General features: G+C 43.3%; 1 protein-coding gene across 1 annotated transcript; it reads right to left on the reverse strand.

The window, feature by feature from the left end:
- Positions 1 to 590: 590 nt before the first annotated feature.
- LOC132583073 (vomeronasal type-2 receptor 26-like) lies at positions 591 to 17,589 on the reverse strand. Its single transcript, XM_060254739.1, has 5 exons — positions 17,428 to 17,589; positions 11,396 to 11,536; positions 6,798 to 6,848; positions 3,281 to 3,407; positions 591 to 1,498 (listed from the first exon to the last, which is right to left on the reverse strand). The coding sequence occupies exons 1-5, from the start codon at positions 17,587 to 17,589 to the stop codon at positions 591 to 593; spliced, it is 1,389 nt and encodes a 462-aa protein (XP_060110722.1).
- Positions 17,590 to 25,952: the final 8,363 nt, after the last annotated feature.

Raw genomic sequence — 25,952 nt, forward strand, 5'->3', positions numbered from 1 at the left:
TAGAAAATGTTGACATACGATCCGTCTTTTTTTGAATGGATTATTTTCAGAGTTGTTTCTTCTCTTTTAAAGGCAGCTCTTTCTTTGCCATAAAGGTCTAACATTCAGTCCATATTTCAAGACTCAGTGTAGCTACTGCTTTCCTCTCCTGAAGACGTATTCATGATCTGTTTTGTAGATTTACCTGAACCAGCTTCTGCTGGGATCGAATTCAGGTCGCGAGCAGAGGGCTCCGACTGCAGTACGGCAGCTTTACCATTCTGTGCCACGGGGCTCTTTTTGTAGATTTTCTTGGATCTTTAATATGTTCAATTCCTTTATTTCATTCATTAAACAGCGAGTCAGCATGGATTCTTGGTAATGGGCTTTGTGCTGTTTATTCCCAACATTTTACTAATAACTTCTACCATGGAAACCAGGAAAAATACCTTATTATATAGAAGGTGATTCCTCACCGTAACTTCCTCCATACAAAGGCTGGCTCTCTTAGTAGATTCGGATAAGTATTGTATTTGCATGGTAGCGTTGCCACTGACAGTCCGAGGAAACTGCAGTACCAACAGAAGTAATGAGTGCAGGTGGATGGATTGTTAAAGATCATGTCTTTTTCTTACTAGCTGCTCTCTACAGTTCAACTCAGGCCTCAGTATTATGACATAGCACTTGGGGAAAAAGATGCAGCTCAGTAATCCAGCACTAGATGCTAAGATGGAGAAGATCTCCATGGCGACCATGTCTTTTCCTCTTGTGCTCAAGTAGCTTGGGACAAAGGACAGCCAAACACTGCAAAAGATCAACATACTGAAGGTGATGAACTTGGTTTCATTGAACGTATCCGGCAACTTCCTGGCGAGGAAAGCCACAGTGAAGCTGATGGTGGCCAGAAAGCCCATGTAGCCCAAGACACAGAAAAACATGGCCACTGACCCTTCATTGCACTTCACTATGATGTTTTCCGACAAGGAGTCCATGTCCAGATCTGGGAATGGGGGAGAAGTACTCAGCCAAAGCGTACAAATACCTACTTGAACAAGGGAGCAGGAAATAACCATAGAATACATCATTCTTTTCCCCATCCATTTTCTGAAAACATTTCCAGGTTTGGAGGCCATGAAAGCCGCAACCACTGTCACCGTTTTTGCCAAGACAGAAGAAACAGCCACTGAGAAGATGATGCCAAACAACGTTTGTCGGAGCAGACAGGTCAGCTCATTTGGTTGTCCAATGAATAGCAGAGAGCAACTGAAGCATAAAAGGAGTGAGGTGAGGAGGATGTAGGTGAGGCTGCGGTTGTTGGCTTTGACTATGGGAGTGTTCTGGTGCTCGATGAAAATCCTGAGAATCAGAGCTGTGATCAGGGAAAAGAAGAGAGCTAAGGAGGCTAACAGAATGCCCAAAGGTTCTGCCAAGGAGAGGAAATGTAAGCTTTTGGGAATGCATTGGTCTTGACGGCTGTTTGGGTATTGATCTTCTGGGCAGGCAACACAGAATTCCATGTCTGAAAAAGGAAGGGTAACTGTTTAAAGTTTTTAAGCAAGGATATGAAGCAGATACGAGATAGTAAAATCTTCTGATTACATTCCGCTCAATACATGGAGCCCTGAGTGACAACATTTTTGTGTAAGTACCCTAATCTGGGAAAACTGAACATGGGATTCCTGAGTAGAAGCTCCCCCCCCCCCCGTTTTTTATTTTTGTATATTCTACAGAGGCCATTGACTCTTCTTCTCAAAGACAGAAATGACCAAAGGAATCCACTCATGGCTGAAAGATCTTTAAGGTCTCTTGGACAGAATCATGGTGATATTGCACAGTTTGCACACCCTCTTCCAAGGAATTATTTTTCCTTTAAAAATTAGCTGATTTTTAAGAAGATATTGGATTTATACCCCACCCTATACTCTGAAGCTCAGAGTCTCAGAGCGGCTTAAGGTCTCCTTTATCTCCTTCCTCCCCAACAGACTGGGGCTGAGAGAACTCTCTCAGAAGCTGCTCTGTGAAGGACAAGCTCTGCAAGAGCTATGGCTGACCCAAGGCCATTCCAGCAGCTGCAAGAGGAGGAGTGGGGAATCAAACCTGGATCTCTCAAATAAGAGCTCACACACTTAACCACGACACCAAACTGGCTCTCTTCAAGTTCTGCTCTTCTTTAACATTCCACAATCCCCACTGTTTCCTACATATTCCTTGGCATTGCATCAAATGCTTCATTAATTTTCCATAGACCAAAATATTATGTCAATAGAATCCTAACCACTCAGGTCAGTATGACCTAGAACAATGATATTCTTCCGAAACTTCCAATAATACCTCTGCAGACTCTCTTAAGTACTAAGGAAATGACTGTAAATTGATGAAAAAGGAACAGAGATGTTCCACCAGGCTTTTGCTTGATGACTACAATAGTTCCATCATAGCCGGCAGCCTCTTCTATTCTTTTTTCTTTCCTCCATCTTTGCTTCAGTCCCTTCCTCTCCTGCCCGCAAGACAGCAACACAGTCCAGAGTGGATAGCAAGGAAACGTCTGATGCCAACTAAGATAATGTAGCCCATTTTCTCTTTTCTTGATTATAATTTTGTTTGTAATGGTTGTACATTGCCTAGAGCCTTCCACTGTAGGGAAGAGGTGATCCATAAATCAAATAGATAAATAGATAATTAAAAAATCATTAGCATGTTTTTCATAGTCCTTTAAATGCAGATATTCAAATTTATTTGATTTATTTGATTTGATTTTTAGCCCACCCTTCCCATAGAACAGGCTCAGGGCGGTTTACATCATAAAAACAATCAACAGTAAAAAAACAATTTAATATATATAAAATCTAAAATTACAGAGTAATAATAGGTACTAAAATGGCAAATTCTGCCTCACAGACATGGTCAATTGTCCAGGCTCAGCAGATTTTATAGCACTGGGATGGAACGAAGGTGGGAGGCCAGTAACATCCACTGCCTCAGCTGAAAGCTTGGTGAAAGAGCTTTGCTTTACAGGCCCTGTGGAATTGAAGCAGATCCCTCAGGGCCTGGATCTCCAGGGGGAGCTCATTCCCCCAGGCAGGGGCCAGGGTCAAAAAGGCCCTGGCCCTCATCGAGTTGGGTTTTGGGTTGCTGAACGTAAAGGCCTATGGGGTTCATACAGGGAGAGGCGGTTCTGTAGGTATGCTGGCCCCTGGCCATATATAGCCATATAAATACCCCAGGTTCAACCCCCAGCAGTTAGTTCAAAAAATTACTTCCTATTCAACTGAAGGAATATTTGTAACAGTACATTTCCTACCCTCTTGGTTTGATATCTTCCCTTCTGGACATGGAACACAATCATAGCAGCAAAACTTCACCCCCTCTTTCTTTTTCCTGCTGAATCCTGACTTGCAGTGGTCATTACAGAGAGAGAATGGAGGCACCTATTTTGGGAAAACAAAAGAATGTAGGCTCTAAAAGGCATTTTAGGAGGGCTGGAATATACCGAAATAAAGATGAGCTCTCCAGGAGGGCATGTTAATTTTTATAATACTTACTGTAGGGGTCCACAGTGTGATATAAGCAGTCAGACGCCACCTCTCACTGAGGGACAGTTCATAGCTAGAAAACCATAAGCACCCATCCTAACATATATTAGCCCAAATATCATAAATGCAATACACTGCCTGGCACCAAATTTTTATTTATTTTTATTTTAGTATATTTCTATTCCACCCATTCCCTGTAGGGCTCAGGGCGGAGTACAACATATGATAAAACAATAAAATACAATAAAAACAGTGCAGCTCCCGTAGCCTCAGCTATATGTGCTCCCACTTAGGGAGCCCTAATAACAGCCTGGCTGCCGCGTTCTGCACCAGCTGTAGTTTCCGGGTTCGGCACAAGGGCAGCCCCATGTAGAGGGCATTACAGTAGTCCAACCTCGAGGTGACCGTTGCATGGATCACTGTTGCCAGATCATCACGCTCCAGGAAGGGAGCCAACTGCCTCGCCCGCCTAAGATGAAAGAAGGTGGATTTGGCAGTGGCTGCTATCTGGGCCTCCATTGACAAAGAAGGCTCCCGTAGCACCCCCAAGCTCTTGACCTTGTGTGCCATTACGAATGGCACCTCGTCAAAAACTGGTAGGGGGATTTCTCCTCCCAGACTGCCATGACTCAGGCAAAGGACCTCTGTCTTCACTGGATTCAACTTCAGCCTACTTAGCCTGAGCCATCCTGCCACAGCCTGTAATGCCAGGTCCAGATTTTCTGGGACACAGCCAGGCCGACCGTCCATCAGTAGATAGAGCTGGGTGTCATCAGCATATTGATGACAACCCAGCCCATACCTCTGGGCAATCTGGGTAAGGGGACGCATGTAGATGTTAAACAACATCGGGGAGAGGTCTTCTCCCTGTGGCACCCCACAATTAAGTGGATGCCTCTGGGACAGTTCTCTCCCAATCGCCACCCTTTTCCCCCGACTGTCAAGGAAAGAGGAAAGCCATTGCAAAGGCAACCCCTGAATCCCTGCATCGGTGAGGCGGTAGGTCAGTAACCAATGGTCGACCATATCAAACGCTGCTGATAGGTCTAACAACATCAGCATCGCCATGTTGCCTCGATCCAGATGTCGCTGGAGGTCATCCACCAGGGTGACCAGCACTGTCTCCATTCCATGGCCTGGACAAAAACCAGACTGGTGGGGATCTAGCACAGAAACATCATCCAGAAAACTCTGCAGCTGTAACGCTACTGCCCCCTCAATAATTTTGCCCAAAAAGAGCAAATTTGAGTCTGGCCGATAATGAGTCATTTCGGCTGGATCCAATGTCACCTTTTTCAATAGAGGGTGGACCACAGCCTCTTTGACATCAGGATATCTCATAGAGATGGCAGATGATAATCCATTTAATAGCACAGATGACAGTGCTGATAGGGGAGGCCAACCAAATCAAGAATAGATGCCCGCAACCTCAACTGAAAGCCTGGCAGAACAGCTCCACGGAACAGGCCCTACGGAAGGCTAATAAGCCAAGTAGGGACCGGTTCTCTGTAGGGAGCTGATTCTACCAGGTTGGGGCCAGGACTGAAAAAGTTCTGGCCCTAGTCAAGGCAAGGCAGGTGTCTCTTGGGCTGGGGATGGGCAACAGATGTTGGGAGGCCTAACGTAACAACCTCCTGGGCATATATGGAAGGAGACTGTCCTGCAGGTATGTTGACCCCAGGCTTTGTAAGGCTTTAAACGTTAGAACTAAAACCTTGAAGCGGATCTGGTACTCAATGGACAGCCTGTGCACACTGTGGAGCACTGGCCGAATGCCCACCCATAAAGGTGGTGCAATCAGCAGGCAGGCTGCCGCATTCTGCACCCGCTGCAGTTTCTGGATCAATCTCAAAGGTAAGCCAGCATAGAGTGAGTTACAGTAGTCTACTCTGGAAGTGACCATTGCATGGATCACTGTAGCCAGGGCCTGGGGGGATAGATATGTTGCTAGCTGCCTGATCTGCCGAAGATAACAAAAGGCAGACCTGGCAACCATTGTGATCTGGGCCTCCATGGAAATGGAAGCATCCAAGGTCACTCCCAAGCTCTTCACCTGTTGGACTGACACAAATGTGGCACCGTCCAAAGCTGGGAGCTGGATGCCCGTACTCTTCCCACCCTGACTCAGGTACAGGATGTCAAGCATGCTATTTCTGTGTATTAGATCAATACAATTATTGGAACTCAATTCCTCTCTCTCTGCTCTAAAATTTCTGCTTTCCCATAGTTGCATTTCAAAGCTTACCCCCCCCCCCCTTTTTTCTCGCCTTTCTTTCCCTTTCTCACCTCTGGGTAGAAAATGTAGGAATGCAAGTAATTTTGATGATAGAAGGAAAGGAGGAGCCTCCCCTGAATAGTTCCCATTCACACTGCTTATCAAGAGAAGCAAGAATGTCTGGGAACCAGGGAAGTTATAACCACATGATAGTAATGGGTAGTACTTTTGAATATCTGTAATAATTCACATCTGTATGTTATGGCTTGAAGCTATCTTTTCTATTGCCTTTGAAGTAGCCCTTAAAACACTATGCTGTGTGAAATTTTGTATCACTCTCAAGGTATCGTACCTTGAGACAACAACGGATTATCAATAAAATGAGTCTTTGTATCAAACAACTGCTTGTTTATTCGAAATACTGATGCTTGACATTTTGAGAGTGATCCTTTTTGGAATTTAACTGAACTGGCAACTTTCTGACCGAATGGCGGAGAGAGCTCCAGATAACAGTGAACTCCTGAACCCTCTGGAGAGAGGACGAGGCGAGAGCAGAGAGGACAAGATCAAGGTGCGGACCCCCCCTGTGGCACATACTAGACGCTCGATGGGCCGCAGGGAGAGGGTCCCCTCTGCATGTGCAGCAACTTCTTGTCACCCCCTGAAATTGGGAGCCGCGAACTTCCACCACCTTGATGGAGGAGGCACCAGATTGGAGGGAGGCCATCCTGACGTGACACTCCCATAGAGTGAGAGTAATGATTGGGGAGAGTGGCCAAGAAAGCGCTCGCAAAAAGTGCACAAACCGTCAGCGGCAACTTGGAAATGGCTAAAGACACTTACAAAAGACATTATGATAAAAACCATGTTCCCGTATGGGACTTCAAAGTAGGGGAAACCATTTTCCTATCAACTAAGAACTTACCCATGTCTCAGCCTTCAAGGAAATTAGCTTACAAATTCCTGTGTCCGTTCAAAAATAAAGAGAGTCATCAATAAAGTTACCGTGGAACTAGAATTGCCAAAAATGTTTAGTAAAATCCACCCTGTCTTTCATTGCAGCCTATTACGCTGGGATCCTGGAGGTACGTCTTGGCACCCTCAACCACAAGCTCCACAACCTATCCAGATTGGGAATCAGAGTCACCATGAAGTTCAAGAAATTCTAGATGCCAAATTAAAAAGATGGGTGTTGTATTTTCTGATTAGATGGAAGCATTTCCCACCAAGCCAAAATGAGTGGGTGGAGGCTTCAAATGTGAGATCAGCAGATTTAATAAAGAAATTTTACAAGTTAAATCCAAATAAACCCCGGAAAAAGACTTAGGGGAGGCAGTATGTCAAGCATGCTATTTCTGTGTATTTGATCAATACAATTATTGGAACTCAATTCCTCTCTCTCTGCTCCAAAATCTCTGCTTTCCCATAGTTGCATTTCAAAGCTTACTCCCCCTCTTTTTTTCTCGCCTTTCTTTTTCTTTCCCACCTCTGGGTAGAAAATGTAGGAATGCAAGTAACTTTGATGATAGAAGGAAAGGAGGAGCCTCCCCCGAATAGTTCCCATTCACACTGCTTATTAAGAGAAGCAGGAATGCCTGGGAACCAGGGAAGTTATAACCACATGATAGTAACGGGTAGTACTTTTGAATATCTGTAGTAATTCACATCTGTGTTATGGCTTGAAGCTACCTTTTCTATTAGCTTTGAAGTAGCCCTTAAAACACTATGCTATGTGAAACTTTGTATCACTCTCAAGGTATCGTACCTTGAGACAACAATGGATTATCAATAAAATGAGTCTTTGTATCAAACAACTGCTTGTTTATTCGAAATACCGAAGCTTGACACAGGACCTCCATCTTAGCTGGATTCAGCTTCAGCCAGCTCTGTTGTAACCATCCAGCCATGGCTCCCAATGCCTCAGACAACTGGTCAGGGGTGGTGACTGGCCGGCCACTCATCAACAGATAGAGCTAGGTGTCATCAGCATACTGGTGGCAACCTAGCCCCAAACCTTGGGCAATCTGGGCAAGGGGGGGCATATAGATGTTGGCAAGAGAATGACTCTTTGCGGCACTCCATATATAAGTGGATGCCGCAAGGAAGTTTGCTCACCAAGCACCACCCTGTATTTGTGTCACTCAAATGACACAAAATGGATGCCAGCCAGAGACAACCATGGACATATTGTTTAGAAGTGTGAAAAATAATAGCTGGCTATGTACCTACCTCCTCTCCTCAAAAAGATGCAAAATTTAGGACAATGGGTCTCTCAAGAACGTATTGCCTCACCTTGGACTAATCTCACCAATGCCCAGTCGCACTTCCTCTCACCAATTTACTCTAATTAAACAGCACTTAATACTATTCATCAATATTCCTATTAAATTATGGAGTCCTGTGAGAAAAAAAATTCTACTTCATGAGCTACTGGCATTAAAGTTGTGAGTGAGCAATTTGGCTATTGTATAGTTTGCTCTGGGGCCATCCTACCTGATCATGAAAGGAATGTCATTGAATAGTATGGCTTAAATATACACTGGATGATGAAGGTATCAGCTAAAAATGTTTTAATAGAAGAATATGATTTTTATCATTTGAGAGAAACTAAAGGTTTTTAATATATTCCTTCCTTTCTTCCTCCCTCCCTCCCTCCTTTCTTTCCTTCCCTCCTAGACCCTTGCCAGTCCGGCTTTCGCCCGGGTTATGGGATGGAGACAGTACTGGTCGCCCTGGTAGATGATCTCCAATGGCACCTGGATCGGGGCGGTGTGGCGGTGCTGATGTTGTTAGATCTGTTGGCCGCGTTCGACACGGTCGACCATCGGCTACTGACCCGCCGCCTCGCCGATATAGGGGTGAGGGGGTCTGCCTTACAATGGCTCTCCTCCTTCCTCGAGGATTGGGGACAAAGGGTGGCAATTGGTGGCGAGCGGTCCCGGAGGCGCACACTGGATTGTGGAGTGCCTCAGGGGGCAGTTCTCTCACCAATGTTATTCAATATCTATATGCGCCCTCTTGCCCAGATTGCCAGGAGATATGGACTTGGGTGCCATCAATATGCAGATGACACCCAACTCTATCTGCTGATGGACGGCCGGCCTGACTGCGTCCCTGAGAATTTAGACCGGGCCTTGCAGGATATGGCAACGTGGTTGAGGGGGAGTGGGCTGAAACTGAATCCAGCGAAGACAGAAGTCCTTTGCCTGGGTCGGGGTGCCCGGGAAGGGGAAATACCTCTTCCGGTCTTCGACGGGGCGCCACTGAAAGCGGCGCACCGGGTTAGGAGTCTGGGAGTTCTACTGGAGCCTTCATTATCAATGGAGGCCCAGATTGCAGCCACTGCCAAGTCAGCCTTTTTCCACCTGAGGCGGGCAAGGCAGCTGGCTCCCTTCCTAGAGCGCCAAGATCTGGCAACGGTACTTCACGCAACGGTCACCTCGAGACTGGATTACTGTAATGCCCTCTACATGGGGCTGCCTCTATACCGAACCCGGAGGCTGCAGCTGGTGCAGAATGCAGCGGCTAGACTGTTGTTGGGGCTTCCTAAATGGGAGCACATACAGCCTGGACTGCGCGAACTGCACTGGCTGCCAGTTATATACCGGGTTTGTTACAAAGTGCTGGTCATTACCTTTAAAGCCCTATATGGTCGAGGACCTGTCTACCTTAGGGACCGTCTTTCCCCATATGAACCCCAGAGAGCACTGAGGTCAGCTGGAAAAAACTTGTTGACCACCCCTGGACCAAGAGAGGTGAAGCTGCAATGCACCCGCAATCGGGCCTTCTCCTCTGTAGCCCCGAACCTATGGAACCAACTTCCAGAGGAAATGCGGGCCCTGCAGGACCTTGAACAGTTCCGCAGGGCCTGCAAGACCTTCCTCTTCCGACTGGCTTTCGCTGATGAAGAAAGTAATTGCTAATGATTACCGCCATCATAAAAGAACAAACAGCATTAGCACTTTTATCACTTAATTAATTAATTAATTTTAAACTTATCAGAATTTTAATGTTAAATGTAACTTTGTTTTTTGTATAACTGAATGATGTTGTTAGCCGCCCTGAGCCTGCTCTGGCGGGGAGGGCGGGATATAAATAAAATTATCTATCTATCTATCTATCTATCTATCTATCTATCTATCTATCTATCTATCTATCTATCTATCTATCTATCTATCTATCTATCTATCTATCTATCTATCTATCTATCATCTATCTATCTATCATCTATCTATCTATCATCTATCTATCTATCTATCTATCTTCCTTCCTTCCTTCCTTCCTTCCTTCCTTCCTTCCTTCCTTCCTTCCTTCCTTCCTTCCTTCCTTCCTTCCTTTTGTTTAGTGTATTTGTTAAGTGTGCGGATTCTTATCTGGGAGAACTGGGTTTGATTCCCCACTCCTCCACTTGCACCTGCTGAAATGGCCTTGGGTCAGCCATAGTTCTGGCAGAGGTTGTCCTTGAAAGGGCAGCTGCCATGAGAGCCCTCTCAGCCCCACCCACCTCATAGGGTGTCTGTTGTGGGGGAGGAAGATAAAGGAGATTGTGAGCTGCTCTGAGACTCTGAGATTTGGAGTGGAGTGCGGGATATAAATCCAATATCTTCTTTTCCTTCCTTCCTTCCTTCCTTCCTTCCTTCCTTCCTTCCTTCCTTCCTTCCTTCCTTCCTTCCTTCCTTCCTTCCTTCCTTCTTCCCTCCCTCCCTCCTTTCCTTCCTTCCTTCCTTCCTTCTTCCCTCCCTCCCTCCTTTCCTTCCTTCCTTCCTTCCTTCCTTCCTTCCTTCCTTCCTTCCTTCCTTCCTTCCTTCCTTCCTTCCTTCCTTCCTTCCTTCCTTCCTTCCTTCCTTCCTCCCTCCCTCCCTCCCTCCCTCCCTCCCTCCCTCCCTCCCTCCCTCCCTCCTCTGACCTACAGGTCTTGAACAGAATCTATCAATCCCAATTAGATACAAAAGGAAGGAAAAAATTCAAGCCAGAGAGGACAATACCGTATTAGAGAAAATGTCTTATCACAAGCTGCCTGAGCTCTCATGGTCTGAAGAAGCAAAAAATGAGAGCTTGCTGGCCATGAATCCATTAAAAATTCAGTAACTATTATATATAGGGGCTGGGATCATTTTGTAGAAAAACAGGTGGTGGAGCTCATCCAGGGATTGTTATGCAGCTGAACATACTATTCAATGGACAAGGAGGTGGAACTCTCAGAAGGAAGAGGTGGAACTCTCAGAAAGGTTCAGGAGCTGTGCTCCTGTGAGCTCCCCCTGAATCGGAGGCCTGTATAGGAAAGCTCATATCATTGGCATGTAAGCGGCCTCATCCATTTCTCTGTATCCTCCTTATACCATGTTTGAATCCATTGGCGTCTTTAATACCAACAAAGTTTTATACTGAGTATAAGCTTTTGGGTGAAATGTTGATACACATGAAAGCTTTTACCCCGAATAAAACTTTGTTATTTTTAAAGGTGTCACTGTTCTGCTGCTTCAGACCAACATGGCTTCCAACCTGACTCTATCTCCTTATACAATGGACATTCAAATCAACCATTTGATAGTCTTATGGGCTAAGGGCCACCCATACATACATGTGCTAGCCTTTTATGCCATGCAATTCTGTCTTCATGAATGGTCAGCTCCTTTCCTGGAGGACTCAAAGGATCCATCCTTCCAACCTTCATGCGAACATAGGAATTGTTTGGAAAAGTGACCAGGTTTGTGATATCAAATCCACTTGCTAGTTCTCCATGGTCGTTCAACACAACCTCATCTCCAGCACTGTTATTGAATGAAATCTGTTGTAGAAATAGGTGGAGCTAGGCCAAATGAGAAACAGAGGTATGGAGCATTAGACTATTCTAATTGTTAATGATAAGCTGACCAATGCATTTCACACTAACTTATAGTATCGAGAACGTGACAGGGTATCTAAGTCATGGGAAGAGAGTACCTGCCAGGGCTTCACACTCAGATGTCCCAGTCTCTTCCCGTCTTTTATTTGCCTGAAATGTAATGCATATGCCATAGCATAAACTATGTTATAAATGCTGTAGCTATGGCCGGTCATGCTCATTTCAAAAAATGTTGTTGGAATACTCTCCAGTCTCTCTTCTCCAGTACATAGTTCGTCATTCTCTGTTGGCCCATTAGAACTGGGGAATGAACAGCCAAATTCTTCTTCCCAGAAGTGCTTGAAAAAACCATCCCGACTTGTCCATGGAGGTTTTACAGTCTGAAGAAATGTTTGGAAATGTGCTAACTCGTTGGAATGAATGGTGAAGGAAAGAGCACCGTGAAACATTTCTATGTCCCAGGATGTTTGAATGCTTGTGAAGGTGAAGTCAATTTGGGCAGTTGTTATCCACACTTTTCCTGCAGAGCTTCTTTCTGTATACTCAGAATCAGTTAGAAACCTTAACCATATAACTGTTGCCAGCCATATGATATTGGATGTTTCTCCATGTACTACAATTGCATTGGCTTCACTTTCTAGGAAAAGTGAACTATTATAATAATAATAGTTTTCGATGTTTTCAGCTCTGTTATCAATATGTTGTTTTGTTGTGGCTCTTTCTGTGAAGGCTGAACAGATCCCATTCTTAGCAAGCATTGGCTCCAATGTCTGCAAGAAATGTTCCCCAGCTTGGTCTTCTGTAGTGATGAGTCCAACCCACTTCCATCCAAAATGTAGCAGCAACTGAACAATTCCCACATACTGAAGGGCTTCATTGGGCACCATGCGATAAAAGGAAAGGGAATAAGCTTCATCATTTGTTGTTGATTCAAATGATCCATACGAAATCTAGGAGTCATAAATTAGAGAGAGATGAGAGGAGTATCTATCATTTTATGTTCAGTTCTCAACCTTTTTGGTGTTGGGGAAATCTTGTTCTGTTTACTCTTCCAGGCAAGAAATATATTGACTTGGATGGCTGGACTTCATCAGAAGTTTTGCTCTCATGACTGATCAGTGTATGCATATGAGTAACTTTTAAAAGTCCTGACCTACACTTGAGTTGGCATCAAGTAGGCCTATAGTTGTTGTTATTGCTATTATTGTTGTTGTTGATGTAATTTACAGGCTGCCCTCTCCCAAAGGGCTCAGGGCAGCATATAACATTGAATAAACATACAAAATTTCAGGTAAATTACAATAAAATCAATGAGATAATATGTATCAGACCATGAATGGCATATAGTTGTTCCTCTTTCTCTGTAGTGTGAATTGCAGGCTGAATATGGCAAAAGGCCATTGCTGTCTTTAACCATAGTCCTGGTGGAACATCTCCAATGTACATGCCCTGTGGAACTGGGTTAGGTCCCACAGATTGTGAATATTGCTAGGTAAGAGTGTTCTACTAGACAGAACCCAGGACCGGGTCTAGTTGAGGACAGCTGGCTATCTTTTAGGACAGGGACACCAGTAGGTTTTTGATCTCCTGAGCATAACAACATCTAAGACAGGAGAGGGCTGCCACTCCACTTTGACTGATTGCTGTTACCAGTGACAGTCGTAACTTCTCCGAGGATCACTGACAGTTATTATGAGATGCTGAAAGACCTTTTTGAGAGCTTGTCTGTTTTATATTGAAGTATAGCACCACAGAGTTTTACATTCAATGTTTTGTAATGTTTGCGTCTGTAATGTTGTACTTGTTTTTTAGATGCCATTTGGCCTGTTAGCCACCTTGAGTCTGATCACAGAGACAGCGGAATATAAATATGATTAAATCAGGGGTGGCCAACAGTAGCTCTCCAGACGTTGTCCAGCTTTTTATGCCTGAACAGTTTATATGTTAAACTTAAATTCTCTGAAACCCTTCCTCACATCTTGGTTGACTGTTTGGTTGACTGCTCTTTGTTTGGTTGACTGGCCTAAGGGTGAAAGAGATTGAGAGTGATTGCTGCTGATTGCTGAGGAGTGCCTCTGCTCCACCTCTTTGCATTTTAAGCTGCGCCTTGCCAAAGGGCTCTTGGCCTGTGGCTCAGTAGACAGCTGGGTGGCGAAACCGCGTACTGACCGTATGGTGACTTGCCTGCCTGGTGCGAAGGTAGCGGACATTACGCGTGTAGTAGATAGACTGATAGACAGTGCTGGGGAGGAGCCTGTGGTCGTGGTGCATGTTGGCACCAACGATGTGGGGAAATGCAGTCGTGAGGTCCTGGAGGAAAAATTTAGGCTGCTAGGCAGGAGACTTAAGGCCAGGACCTCCAAGGTAGCCTTCTCAGAAGTGCTACCTGTTCCACGTGCAGGGCAGGAGAGACAGGCACAAATTAGAAGTCTCAATGTGTGGATGAGACGATGGTGTAAGGAGGAAGGGTTTAAGTTTGTTAGGCACCGGGATGCTTTCTGGAACAAGCGGGAGCTGTACAAAAGAGACGGTCTCCACTTGTCCCCGGATGGAACCAGGCTGCTGGCGCTTAAAATCAAAAAGGTGGCAGAGCAGTTTTTAAACTAAATCTTGGGGGAAAGCCGACAGGAGATGAAATGTCTCTGGTTCGGGAGGACTCGTCTCAAAGAGATGAAGGGTTAGCTGCTATTTTTCTACCTGGTAACGGACCGGAGTTGTCCACTGTGAAGGTGACAAACAATATGGACTGTCTGCCAGAGTCTCGAGGCAGCAGGAGGAAGGTGGCGGGCCTAGCTCGCCTGGGAAATTATAGATGTTTGTATGCAAATGCTAGAAGTGTTCGAAGTAAAATTGGTGAATTGGAATGTTTAGTAGTGGGAGAAAACATAGACATTGTGGGAATTTCAGAAACTTGGTGGAATGAGGAGAATCAGTGGGACACGGTGATTCCTGGATATAAGTTATATCGGAAGGATAGGGAGGGAAGGGTTGGAGGTGGGGTGGCTCTGTATGTCAGAGAGGATATACGGTCCAGTAAGACTGAGATCAGAGAATTAGATTCACTTTTAGAAATGCTTTGGGTTGAAATAGAGGGCCCAAAAGGAAATTTAACTATGGGAGTTTGTTATCGCCCACCAAATCAAAAGAGAGAGGACGATTATAATATGATGGAAGGCTTAAAGATAGCAGCTAAACGTAAAAACTGTGTCATAATAGGTGATTTTAACTACCCGCAGATTGATTGGGTCAATATGTGTTCTGGTCGAGAGAAAGAGATTGAGTTTCTTGATGCTCTCAATGACTGTGCTATGGAGCAGATGGTCTCAGAACCTACCAGGGGTGGGGCGATCCTGGATTTGGTCCTAAGTAATGCCCAAGACTTGGTGAGAGATGTAAAAGTGATTGCGCCACTTGGGAGCAGTGACCATAATGTTATTGATTTCACCGTTTGTATAAATAGGGAGTTGTCCAAAAAGACCGCCACAACCACGTTTAACTTTATAAGGGGTAAATACACTGAGATGAGGAGGCATGTGAGGAGGAAACTGAAAGGAAAGGTACATATGGTCAAAACCCTTGGGGAAGCCTGGATGCTATTTAAAACTATAATCCTAGAAGCTCAGATAAAATACATACCACAAGTTAGGAAAGGCACAAACAGGCATAAGAAAAGGCCTGAGTGGTTAACAAACAAAGTAATGGAAGCTGTAAAAGGTAAGAAGGACTCCTTTAAGCGGTGGAAAACCAGTCCAAGTGAGATTAGTAAAAGGGAACACAGGCTGTGGCAAATCAAATGCAAGACTGTGATCAGGCAGGCAAAAAGGGACTATGAGGAGCATATTGCAAAAAACATAAAGACCAACAATAAAACTTTCTTCAAATATATTAGAAGTAGGAAACCAGCCAGGGAGGCAGTGGGGCCCTTGGATGACCATGGGGTAAAAGGATTACTGAAGGAGGATAGGGAAATGGCTGAGAAGCTAAATGAATTTTTTGCCTCCATCTTCACTGTGGAAGATGAGAACTTTTTGCCAACCCCAGAACCACTAATTTTGGAAGGGGTATTGAAAGACCTGTGTCAGATTGAGGTGACAAAAGAGGAGGTCCTACAACTGATAGACAAATTAAAAACTAATAAGTCACCGGGTCCGGATGGCATACATCCGAGAGTTCTTAAAGAACTCAAAGTTGAACTTGTGGATCTTCTAACAAAAATCTGTAATCTTTCATTGAAATCTGCCTCCGTTCCTGAGGACTGGAAGGTAGCAAATGTCACCCCCATGTTTAAAAAAGGTTCCAGAGGAGACCCGGGAAATTACAGGCCAGTCAGTCTGACTTCAATACTGGGAAAGCTGGTAGAAACCATTATCAAGGACAGAATGAGTAGGCACATTGATGAACACGGGTTATTGAGGAAGACTCAGCATGGGTTCTGCAAGGGAAGATCTTGCTTCACTAACCTGTTACATTTCTTTGAGGGGGTGAACAAACATGTGGACAAAGGAGACCCAATAGATGTTGTTTACCTTGACTTCCAGAAAGCTTTTGATAAAGTTCCTCATCAAAGGCTCCTTAGAAAGCTTGAGAGTCATGGAGTAAAAGGACAGGTCCTCTTGTGGATCAAAAACTGGCTGAGTAATAGGAAGCAGAGAGTGAGTATAAATGGGCAGTCTTCGCAGTGGAGGATGGTAAGCAGTGGGGTGCCGCAGGGCTCGGTACTGGGTCCCATGCTCTTTAACTTGTTCATAAATGATTTAGAGTTGGGAGTGAGCAGTGAAGTGGCCAAGTTTGCGGATGACACTAAATTGTTCAGGGTGGTGAGAACCAGAGAGGATTGTGAGGAACTCCAAAGGGATCTGTTGAGGCTGGGTGAGTGGGCGTCAACGTGGCAGATGTGGTTCAATGTGGCCAAGTGCAAAGTAATGCACATTGGGGCCAAGAATCCCTGCTACAAATACAAGTTGATGGGGTGTGAACTGGCAGAGACTGACCAAGAGAGAGATCTTGGGGTCGTGGTAGATAACTCACTGAAAATGTCAAGACAGTGTGCGTTTGCAATAAAAAAGGCCAACGCCATGCTGGGAATTATTAGGAAGGGAATTGAAAACAAATCAGCCAGTATCATAATGCCCCTCTATAAATCGATGGTGTGGTCTCATTTGGAGTACTGTGTGCAGTTCTGGTCGCTGCACCTCAAAAAGGATATTATAGCATTGGAGAAAGTCCAGAGAAGGGCAACTAGAATGATTAAAGGGCTGGAGCACTTTCCCTATGAAGAAAGGTTGAAACACTTGGGACTCTTTAGCTTGGAGAAACGTTGACTGCGGGGTGACATGATAGAGGTTTACAAGATAATGCATGGGATGGAGAAAGTAGAGAAAGAAGTACTTTTCTCCCTTTCTCACAATACAAGAACTCGTGGGCATTCGATGAAATTGCTGAGCAGACAGGTTAAAACGGATAAAAGGAAGTACTTCTTCACCCAAAGGGTGATTAACATGTGGAATTCACTGCCACAGGAGGTGGTGGCGGCCACAAGTATAGCCACCTTCAAGAAGGGTTTAGATAAAAATATGGAGCACAGGTCCATCAGTGGCTATTAGCCACAGTGTGTGTGTATATAAAATTTTTTGCCACTTTGTGACACAGAGTGTTGGACTTGATGGGCCGTTGGCCTGATTCAACATGGCTTCTCTTATGTTCTTATCTACCTATGGTGCAAATCCATATATTTCACATTCTTTTCTCTCTTTCACCCACAATGATCATTATCTTCTTTGCGAACTTTAAAAAGTACTACCACCAGAAAGACAATGAAAGTTTATATGACAGTTGAGAAATCTCAATAATCTCACCTGTAGAATCTTGTAAAGACCCAAGACGTCTGCCATGTGTGTGGAAGTCTCCAAATCAAGTCCCCCGGTAACCCCTATTAGCTTTTTCTTGGAGCCGCACTGATAGTTGGGAACAAACCTTTGTGATTTGAAAAGTAGGTCCAGTGTGGTGCGGTAAGTCATCTTTGCGTCAAAGTAGTTGTCAAGGATATGGAACCCCAATGTGAGATTTTGCAGGATTTTAGGATTGTTATTAATCTCATAGACAGCAAACACCAAGGCTAGGATGTGTTGGTAGAACTTGGGGACAAAACTGCAAGTAAAATTGCCTTTTGTTTGACAGGAGAATTATACAGGATATGAAATCATTGGCTCATTCTGGCAAAACACCATCCATACCCAAATAAGAAAAGATCTGTTGGAAACTGTTGGGATGGGACTGTCATAGTAAATGGTGGCATGTCAGATACATTTCTAATAGCCGGGGAAAGGTTACAAGGTACCCCTATTATCTTTTTTAGCTGTTGTTCCTAACCATTCAACCCTTGCCTATAACAATCTTAGAGAATAATAACACTTCAAGCTGGTGAACAATGCTCTAATGTCCAGTTTTATGCAGGTTTATTTATTTATTTTGGATTTATGTTTTTCCTGTATCTGATATTCTATTTAAAATATAACACTAAAAACATTCAGAATGACTTGAAAGTTTGGGAATCCTTAACATGGTTGATCAGAATACCAACAATAAAAATCACTATTTTGAAAAGAGTTTTGCTTTTGCTTATAATTTTTTTTAACCAGTAAACCCAAGGTCAGTGATAACCAACAAAAATCCCTAATAATACATTTTAGTAATCTTCTGTGGTTGTCAGCAAATTAAATTTGATGTTGTTGTGACTGAAAACAGGTCACACAGGGCGTTTTCGCACTGACCTTCAAGTGGTGCGACCACCCTCCTCACGCCGGCGGATCTGCAGGGATTTCGCACCAGAAGCGCCGGCGCACCCAAAAGAGCCGGCGACTTCCGTCGCGAAACCAGCTCAAACAGAAACCGCCAAGAAGCAGGAAAACGTTTGAGCTGATTTCGCGACGGAAGTCGCCGGCTCTTTTGGGTGCGCCGGCGCTTCTGGTGCGAAATCCCTGCAGATCCGCCGGCGTGAGGAGGGTGGTCGCACCACTTGAAGGTGAGTGCGAAAACGCCCACAGAGAGCTTCATGGCTAAATATGAATTTGATCTGCAGTGAAACAGGTTTGCGTCTTACACTCTTATGTACTTCAACAAGGAACTGTATTCTAGAATACATTGATAGACAGACAGATTTCTCAGTTTCCTTCCTTATTATGCTGATTATTATTATTATTTTTTTTAAAAAAGAAACATGTCTCTTTTTTGCTGTCCTTTTCTGGACTTGTAAATCCTGCCTCAGTCAGACAATTTATATAGATAAAGACTAAGAATGTATCTGCTGTAACCTACAGAGTGGACATGGCATGTTAAGGTTAATGTTTGAAGACATCCAGCTTGCCATGTGGGCTTCATCCTGATTTTTGAACATTTCATTTGTTTAAAGGTATTCTAATTATTGGTGTCAATAAGTGTGTGTTTATCTGTGTGTACAAACACAAAGCACATGCATCTATAGAAAGGCAGACTATCAATTAAGTAAATGTTTTTTCTCTCTCTCTCTTTCTCATCTTTCATCTCTCTCTCTCAATCTTCATCATCATCATCACCACCACCACCATCAATCTAATGCTACCTACTTCATAATGTTATTCTGCATCATATGTTGTCCAGTTTTCTAGTCAAGACTCAACAATTAGGATTACGAAACTGGAAAACAATTAGAACACAAAGGCATGATGTACCATAATGCATAAATGAGTGATAATGTAGAAGAGTAAACTAGGTGATAATAAAAGAGTGCAATTTCCTTACAAAAGTAACCTGCTGAGCTATTCCATTACACTAACTTTCTAAATCTTTTGCACATATAAATTCTTAAAACTATACCCTTCTCCTTTCAACTTAATCATGCAAGCAGAAAAGATCATGAACTTAAAAATATTGTGGCATAGAGAAAACATTCCTTACTATGGGAAGTTAGTAGATTCTTGAGAAGGGTGTTTGTCAAAGGAAATTTGGGGGAAATTGCCACCAATATGAGTTACAAGTGCACCAATGAGCATTTCCCCTGGCTGATACCATTCATGGGGAATCTGCAGGGTTTCTGTCTGCGCACATTTCGTAGTGTGGGCTTCATGCACATCATGAAAGAGCATGAACAGCATCAAAGACTGCATCTTGTTGATAGCAATGATTCATTCAAGATGCAGAGTCTCCTGGTTTTCTCTAGAACTTCCAGAAGGTGACTGGGATCACAGCTGGCGATTCCAATACAATTCTGAGCCTGGCATTCAACAAGCTTATTGTCTATCTAAATGGGGCACAGAAACTAAGTACTGAATGCCAGACCAGTTGAGGATTGTTGATTAACAATACAGGACCTGTATGCCTCCAGTCCCTCATCTTAGCTGTGAGAATCCAGTGAGGTTTTTATAACCACATATTCCAGATGTCTATTTTTAATGTGTTGCAGACAGCTACTAGGGTTTTGAGTGGGTAAATCAATTACAGTGATTTTGATAATTACAAGGGAGATATTTGCACTACACTTTTTTTTTTTTTTTAGGTCTCTGCGTCAAAATGTGGAAGCAAACATGGTTTTCAGATTGCACCACAATTTCTATGTACTAAAGTATCAAAATCCCCTAATGGTCCATAGGAGGGAATCAAACAGGAAATGAGCATGCTTGGAGCAAGTAGTGGTATGACAACAAGATATTTCCTCCCCTGCAACCAAATTCTTTAATGAGTTAATGATCAAACCTCAGTCACATCTGGCACCTGAGTCTAAATTCATGAGATATCTACAAGACATCATAGAATTAGTATTCTTGGCAAACTAAGGACCAAACTAGGCTATACTATGAGAAATTTGAGTCTAGCTATCACTGTCTTTTCAATGGCTAAAATCAGCTGAGGGGCTAATATGCCATCTGGATTAGAATTCAACTTTATGAGTTAAAATTCCAGCAATAGTTGATGCTCCTCTGGGGGAAATGTACAGGACTTTTATGGAATCAGGTGATAAAAATGAGTGTACCAAAATGACCAAAGTCATTTTGAATTTTACATGAACAGTCACAACTGTGTTGACGGAAGAAACTGCTTTTGTATTTATACATGAAATGACACACTAACCAGCATGTTCATGTTACCTAGCATATGTGCTACTCCCCACAAAACATTAGCAATCTTATTTACAGTTGTAAGCATCATACTAGGCTTTGCATTTTTGCCTTTCTCCCCCATATGGTTTATTTAAAGCCCTCCTTATTAGGTCTGCAAGGCTCTTACTAAACACATTTTTTTTTTTTTTTACTAAACACATTTTTTTCATACTCTTTTGAGGTGCACCTGATAGAAGAGCTTCATTTTGAAATTGTAAGCCATGGTTCAAAAATTCAAACCTTTCCTGATGACACCATCTACATAGCCATTCACTTATTTGCCGTATTCTTCTTTCTATTCCTAATGGAAAGTTGGATCATATCTTTGGTGGGAGGGGCATGAGAATGTTGTTTCTCGCCTTTGGTCAGAGTCCTGTCCCTCTTTCAGAACAATAGACAAACAATTGAGCAGTCTATTTATTTAGATACGTATATTCTCTTTTCCCCAAGGGGGTCCCATGGTGATTGACAGAGTAGTGGCAGTAGAAGTAGTAGCAATAGTAATAGGAGTGCACAGGGATGCAGTTCCAGCTGGCTTGGTGTCAGGGGGTGTGGCCTAATATGCAAATGAGTTCCTGCTGGGCTTTTTCTACCAAAAAAGACCTGGTAATAGCAGTTGTAGTACTTGCAGCAAGAGCAGCAAGAGTAGTTGTATTACGAGCAGCAGCTAGATGCAGCTGTTTTCTGAAAAGGACCACATCGAATAAGGTTTAAGGTTTATTGGATTTATTGGATTTATTGGAATAGACATGCTGCTGTTGAATTTTACCTGAACAGTCACAAGTGCGTTGATGAAACAAAGTGCTTTTGCATTTTACACATGAAATAACACAATTCCGCAAATTAGAGACAAATTTGCCACATGTAAAAATCCCTACTACTGAATCTATAACTTGTAGAAAATACTGAGACATACTTGAATGAAAACGATCCGTCTATTACCAACGTTTAAAGAGTCACCACCATGGATTTTTTTTCACTTTTGTGCCTTGTCTTTCATTGTCAACAACTTTTTCTTTGTCAGCAAGTTCTAACATTGTTTCAGCCTATATTTCAGTACGTTATTTAATTGCTGGTTTTCTCTTTCAAAGAGTGTCTCATGTTTTGATTTGTAGTTTTACATGGATCGCTCAGAGGTACAATTCCTTTATTTCATACATCAAGCAGAGAGACAGCATGGATTCTGTGTAACAGGCTTAATCTCAGTATTTTACTAATGATGTATGTTAGGGAGTTTAAACCAGGAAAAAGATTCTATCATACAGGATATTATTTCATTAGCAAAACAATATTCTACATATAAAGAATAAGTAGGAGCAGAGTACCTTGCCTCTTTCAGTAGATTAGTCTCAGTACCACATTTTTTATGGGTGCGCTGCCATGGGCATTCACAAGGTACTTCAGTACCAACAGAATACCAACATGGTGGGCGGGTAGAATACTAAAGATTATAATGCTTTTTTTCTTACCAGCTGCTATCTGCTGTTCAACTCAGGCCTCAGTATTATGACATAGCACTTGGGGAAAAAGATGCAGCTCAGTAATCCTGCACTAGATGCTAAGATGGAGAAGATCTCCACGGCCACTATGTCTTTTCCTCTTGTGCTCAAGTAACTTGGGACAAAGGACAGCCAAATGTTACGAAAGATCAACATGCTGAAGGAAATAAATTTGGCTTCATTGAATGTGTCAGGTAACTTCCTGGCTAGGACAGACACAGTGAAGCTGATGGTGGCCAGAAAGCCCACGTAGCCCAAGACACAGTAAAACATGGCGACTGACCCTTCATTGCACTTCACTATGATGTTTTCCAACAAAGAGTCCATGTCCAGATCTGGGAATGGGGGAGAAGTACTCAACCAAAGAGTACAAATACCTACTTGAACAAGGGAGCAGGAAATGATAGAATATGTCATTCTTTTCCCCATCCATTTTCTGAAAACATTTCCAGGTTTGGAGGCCATGAAAGTCGCAACCACTGTCACCGTTTTTGCCAAGACAGAAGAAACAGCCACCGAGAAGACGATGCCAAACAATGTTTGTCGGAGCAGACAGGTCAGCTCATTTGGTTGTCCAATGAATAGCAGAGAGCAACTGAAGCATAAAAGGAGTGAGGTGAGGAGGATGTAGGTGAGGCTGCGGTTGTTGGCTTTGACTATGGGAGTGTTCTGGTGCTTGATGAAAACCCCGAGCATCAGAGCTGTGATCAGGGAAAAGAAGAGAGCTAAGGAGGCTAACAGAATGCCCAAAGGTTCTGCCAAGGAGAGGAAATGTGGGGTTTTGGGGATGCATTGATCTTGACTGCTGTTTGGAAATTGATCTTCTGGGCAGGCGACACAGAATTCCACATGTGAAAAAATATGCTTACTTAAAGTTTCTAAGCAGGGGTATGAAGCAAATTTGAGGCAGTAAAATCTTCTGATTCACTTTAGCTCAATACTTGGAGCTTGAGTGACAACAATTATGTGTAAGTACCTTAACATGCTGGGGGAAAAAATGGGATGCCAGGGACTGAACACTTTTTCTTCATTAGTATTGTATTCTCTAAATTGTATACTCTGAATGAATGAATGAATGAATGAAGTGGCCATTGACTCTTCTCTTAAGCACACAAATGACCAAAGGAATCCTCTCATGGCTGAAAGATTGTTGGGACGCATGGATAAAATCATTGTGACATTGCTCACTCTCTTCCAAGGGATTATTTTTCTGTAAACAGGGATCTGATTTTTTATGCTTCCCTCCAAGTTCCTTTTTTAAAAAATTGAACAACTGCAGGGGGTTTTTTTTGTAGCAGGAACTCCTTTGCATATTAGGCCACACACCCCTGATGTAGCCAGTTCTCCTGGAGGCCCAGTAGGCCCTGTTACTAAGAGGCCTGTAAGCTCCTGGATGATTGGTTACATCACAGAGGGTGTGGCCTAATATGCAAAGGAGTTCCTGCTACAAAAAAAGCCCTGAACGATCCCCATTTGTTCTCTACATATTGTTCTCTCAAATGCTTCTTTCATTTTTCATACTTCATAATAATTATTTATTTTGATTTGTATCCCGCCCTCCCCTTACGGACACAGGGTGGCTAGCAACATTTGAAAACCAACAATTCAGATTAAAAAGAAAACAATATAATAAAACAGCAACATACCAATTTACAGAACAACAGGCTAGTCATCCAAGATTCCTCTACCATCGCTGCTGTTGTTGCATTGGTGCTCACATATTGCTGACATTATCACTGCTGTTACGTTGGCATTCAGATGTTGTTATCACAGTGCTGGTCGAGCTCTCAGAGCGATGGGGTAAATATTATAATGTAGCGGTTGCCTTCCTCAGTTGTTAAATGCAAACTGAAAGAGTTGGGTCTTTCAGGCCCTGTGGAACTGTACCAGGTCATGTAGGGCTCTAATTTCTTCTGGAAGGGCATTCCACCATGTAGGGGTCACCACAGAAAAAGCCCTGATGGTGACCAGCTGTGTTTCTTTTGGCCCAGAGATCATTAAAAAATTTTGAGAGCCTGAGCATAGTGCCCGTTGGGGTGCACATGGGGAAAGGCAGTCTTGGATATGTCAGCAGAATCCTAACCAGTCGTGATACTCTTTAAAGCCCATTCATTTCCATTTAACCTAGAACAATAGTCTTTTTAGGATTGCATTGTATACCTGAAAATCCCCATAATAGCTCTGCAGAATCTGCTAAGTACAGAGGAAATGATTAAAAAATGAGGATACTGGAACAGAACTATTAGCATTTTTTTTTCATATTCCTTGAAATGAAGCTATCTGAATACCCCCAAGTCCAACCCCAGCAATTAGTTCACAAAATTTATTTCTATTTGACTTGATGAGTATTTGGAACGGTACATCTCCTACCCTCTTGGTTTGACATTTTCCCTTCCGGACATGAAACGCAATCATAGCAGCAAAACTTCGCTCCCTCTTTCTTTTTCCTGCTGTATCCTGACTTGCAGTGGTAATTGGAGACAGAGACTGGAGGCACCTAATCTGGGAAACAGAAGAATTTTGACTTCAAAGGGGACTTTATGGACTGAATGTATAGAAACGCAATATCCGAGATCTCCAAGATAGCATATTGATTTCTATAAATACTTACTTCAGGGGTCCCCATAGTGCCCGCCAACATCTTTTTTGGGGGCTGCTAGGCATTTTAGGAGGTGTGTATGGCCGATTAGGGCTTTGCCCCAGGCATCTATTCAGTGAAGACCTGAGACAACAGCTTTGGTTTCACAGGATTAATATAACATTACAGATTAATGTTTAATATTTTAATAGATGAGCTTTAATAGATGAGTATGATGTTTATCATTTGAGAGAAAATGAAGGCCTTGCATACATGTGTTAGCCTTTTGTGCCATACAATTCTGTCTTCATGAATGGTGAACTCCTTGCCTTGAGGAGCCTGAGAATCCAGCCTTCCAATCTGGATGCAGACATAGGAGTTATTTGGAAAAGTGACCAAGCTTGTAATATCAAATCCGCCTGCTAGTTCTCCATAGTCACTGAACACAATTTCATCTCCAACACTGTTACTAAATGAGATCCAACGCAGAAATGAGTGGAGCTAGTCCAAATGAGAAAGAGAATCTCAAAGAAGCAGGGTGCTATCATACTGGGAAATTGACACAATATTATATTGGCTCAAAAAAGCCGCTTGGGTTTGGTCTGCTTCCAGGCTATCAGATGGCCGCTGTTGAAACGACAGGATCCGAGCAGCAGTCCATAGTTGCCCATCCAGACAGCTAGTGCGCCTCAATCAGGGATTCTCCGGGGAACAGATTGTCCCCTGGTATGTGCACTCAAGCAGAGAAGTGCACAAGTGCTCTTCAGGGAGGGGTTGGGCAACCCCACCCCCCAATGCAGTAGAAACAGCTTGGCATGATCACACTGCTCTTCTGCTTATGAGTCTTGCCTGGGCATTCAGACAGATAGCGAATATGTGACCTAAATGTGATACAGGGGGAAACTACCAGGATGAAACAGGTGGCTTGTTAATCCAGATAGGAAGTGTCTGGGGATGGGGTGAGAATGGATGCAGCTTGGAGGGCAGATGTGCTTGTGTGATGGTGCACATTTAATCTGAATGGGAGGCGGGGCTAGGTTGGGCCAAATCTCTTGCGTGAAAAGCACTTTTAGAGTATTATTTACTTCTTAATTTAGTGTTTCACAACAAGAGTCATAAGCAGCAAACACTCAACCCAAAAAAAGGAGAGCCAAAACAATTTCTACAAAAGT

The sequence above is a fragment of the Heteronotia binoei genome, chromosome 15 (assembly GCF_032191835.1).
Source record: "Heteronotia binoei isolate CCM8104 ecotype False Entrance Well chromosome 15, APGP_CSIRO_Hbin_v1, whole genome shotgun sequence".
NCBI classification, from domain to species: domain Eukaryota; kingdom Metazoa; phylum Chordata; class Lepidosauria; order Squamata; family Gekkonidae; genus Heteronotia; species Heteronotia binoei.

Bases quoted from the DNA above. Each gene is read 5' to 3' on its own strand.
- LOC132583073 (XM_060254739.1), bottom strand. From the start codon at position 17,589: ATGACTTACCGCACCACACTGGACCTACTTTTCAAATCACAAAGGTTT. The intron at 11,537-17,427 runs GTGAGATTATTG...CATTTGGCCTAG, and splicing joins GTCTTTACAAGATTCTACAG to CTCCACCTATTTCTACAACA. The intron at 6,849-11,395 runs GTTGGAAGGATG...CAATCTGGATAG, and splicing joins ATTCCTATGTTCGCATGAAG to GTTGTGGAGCTTGTGGTTGA.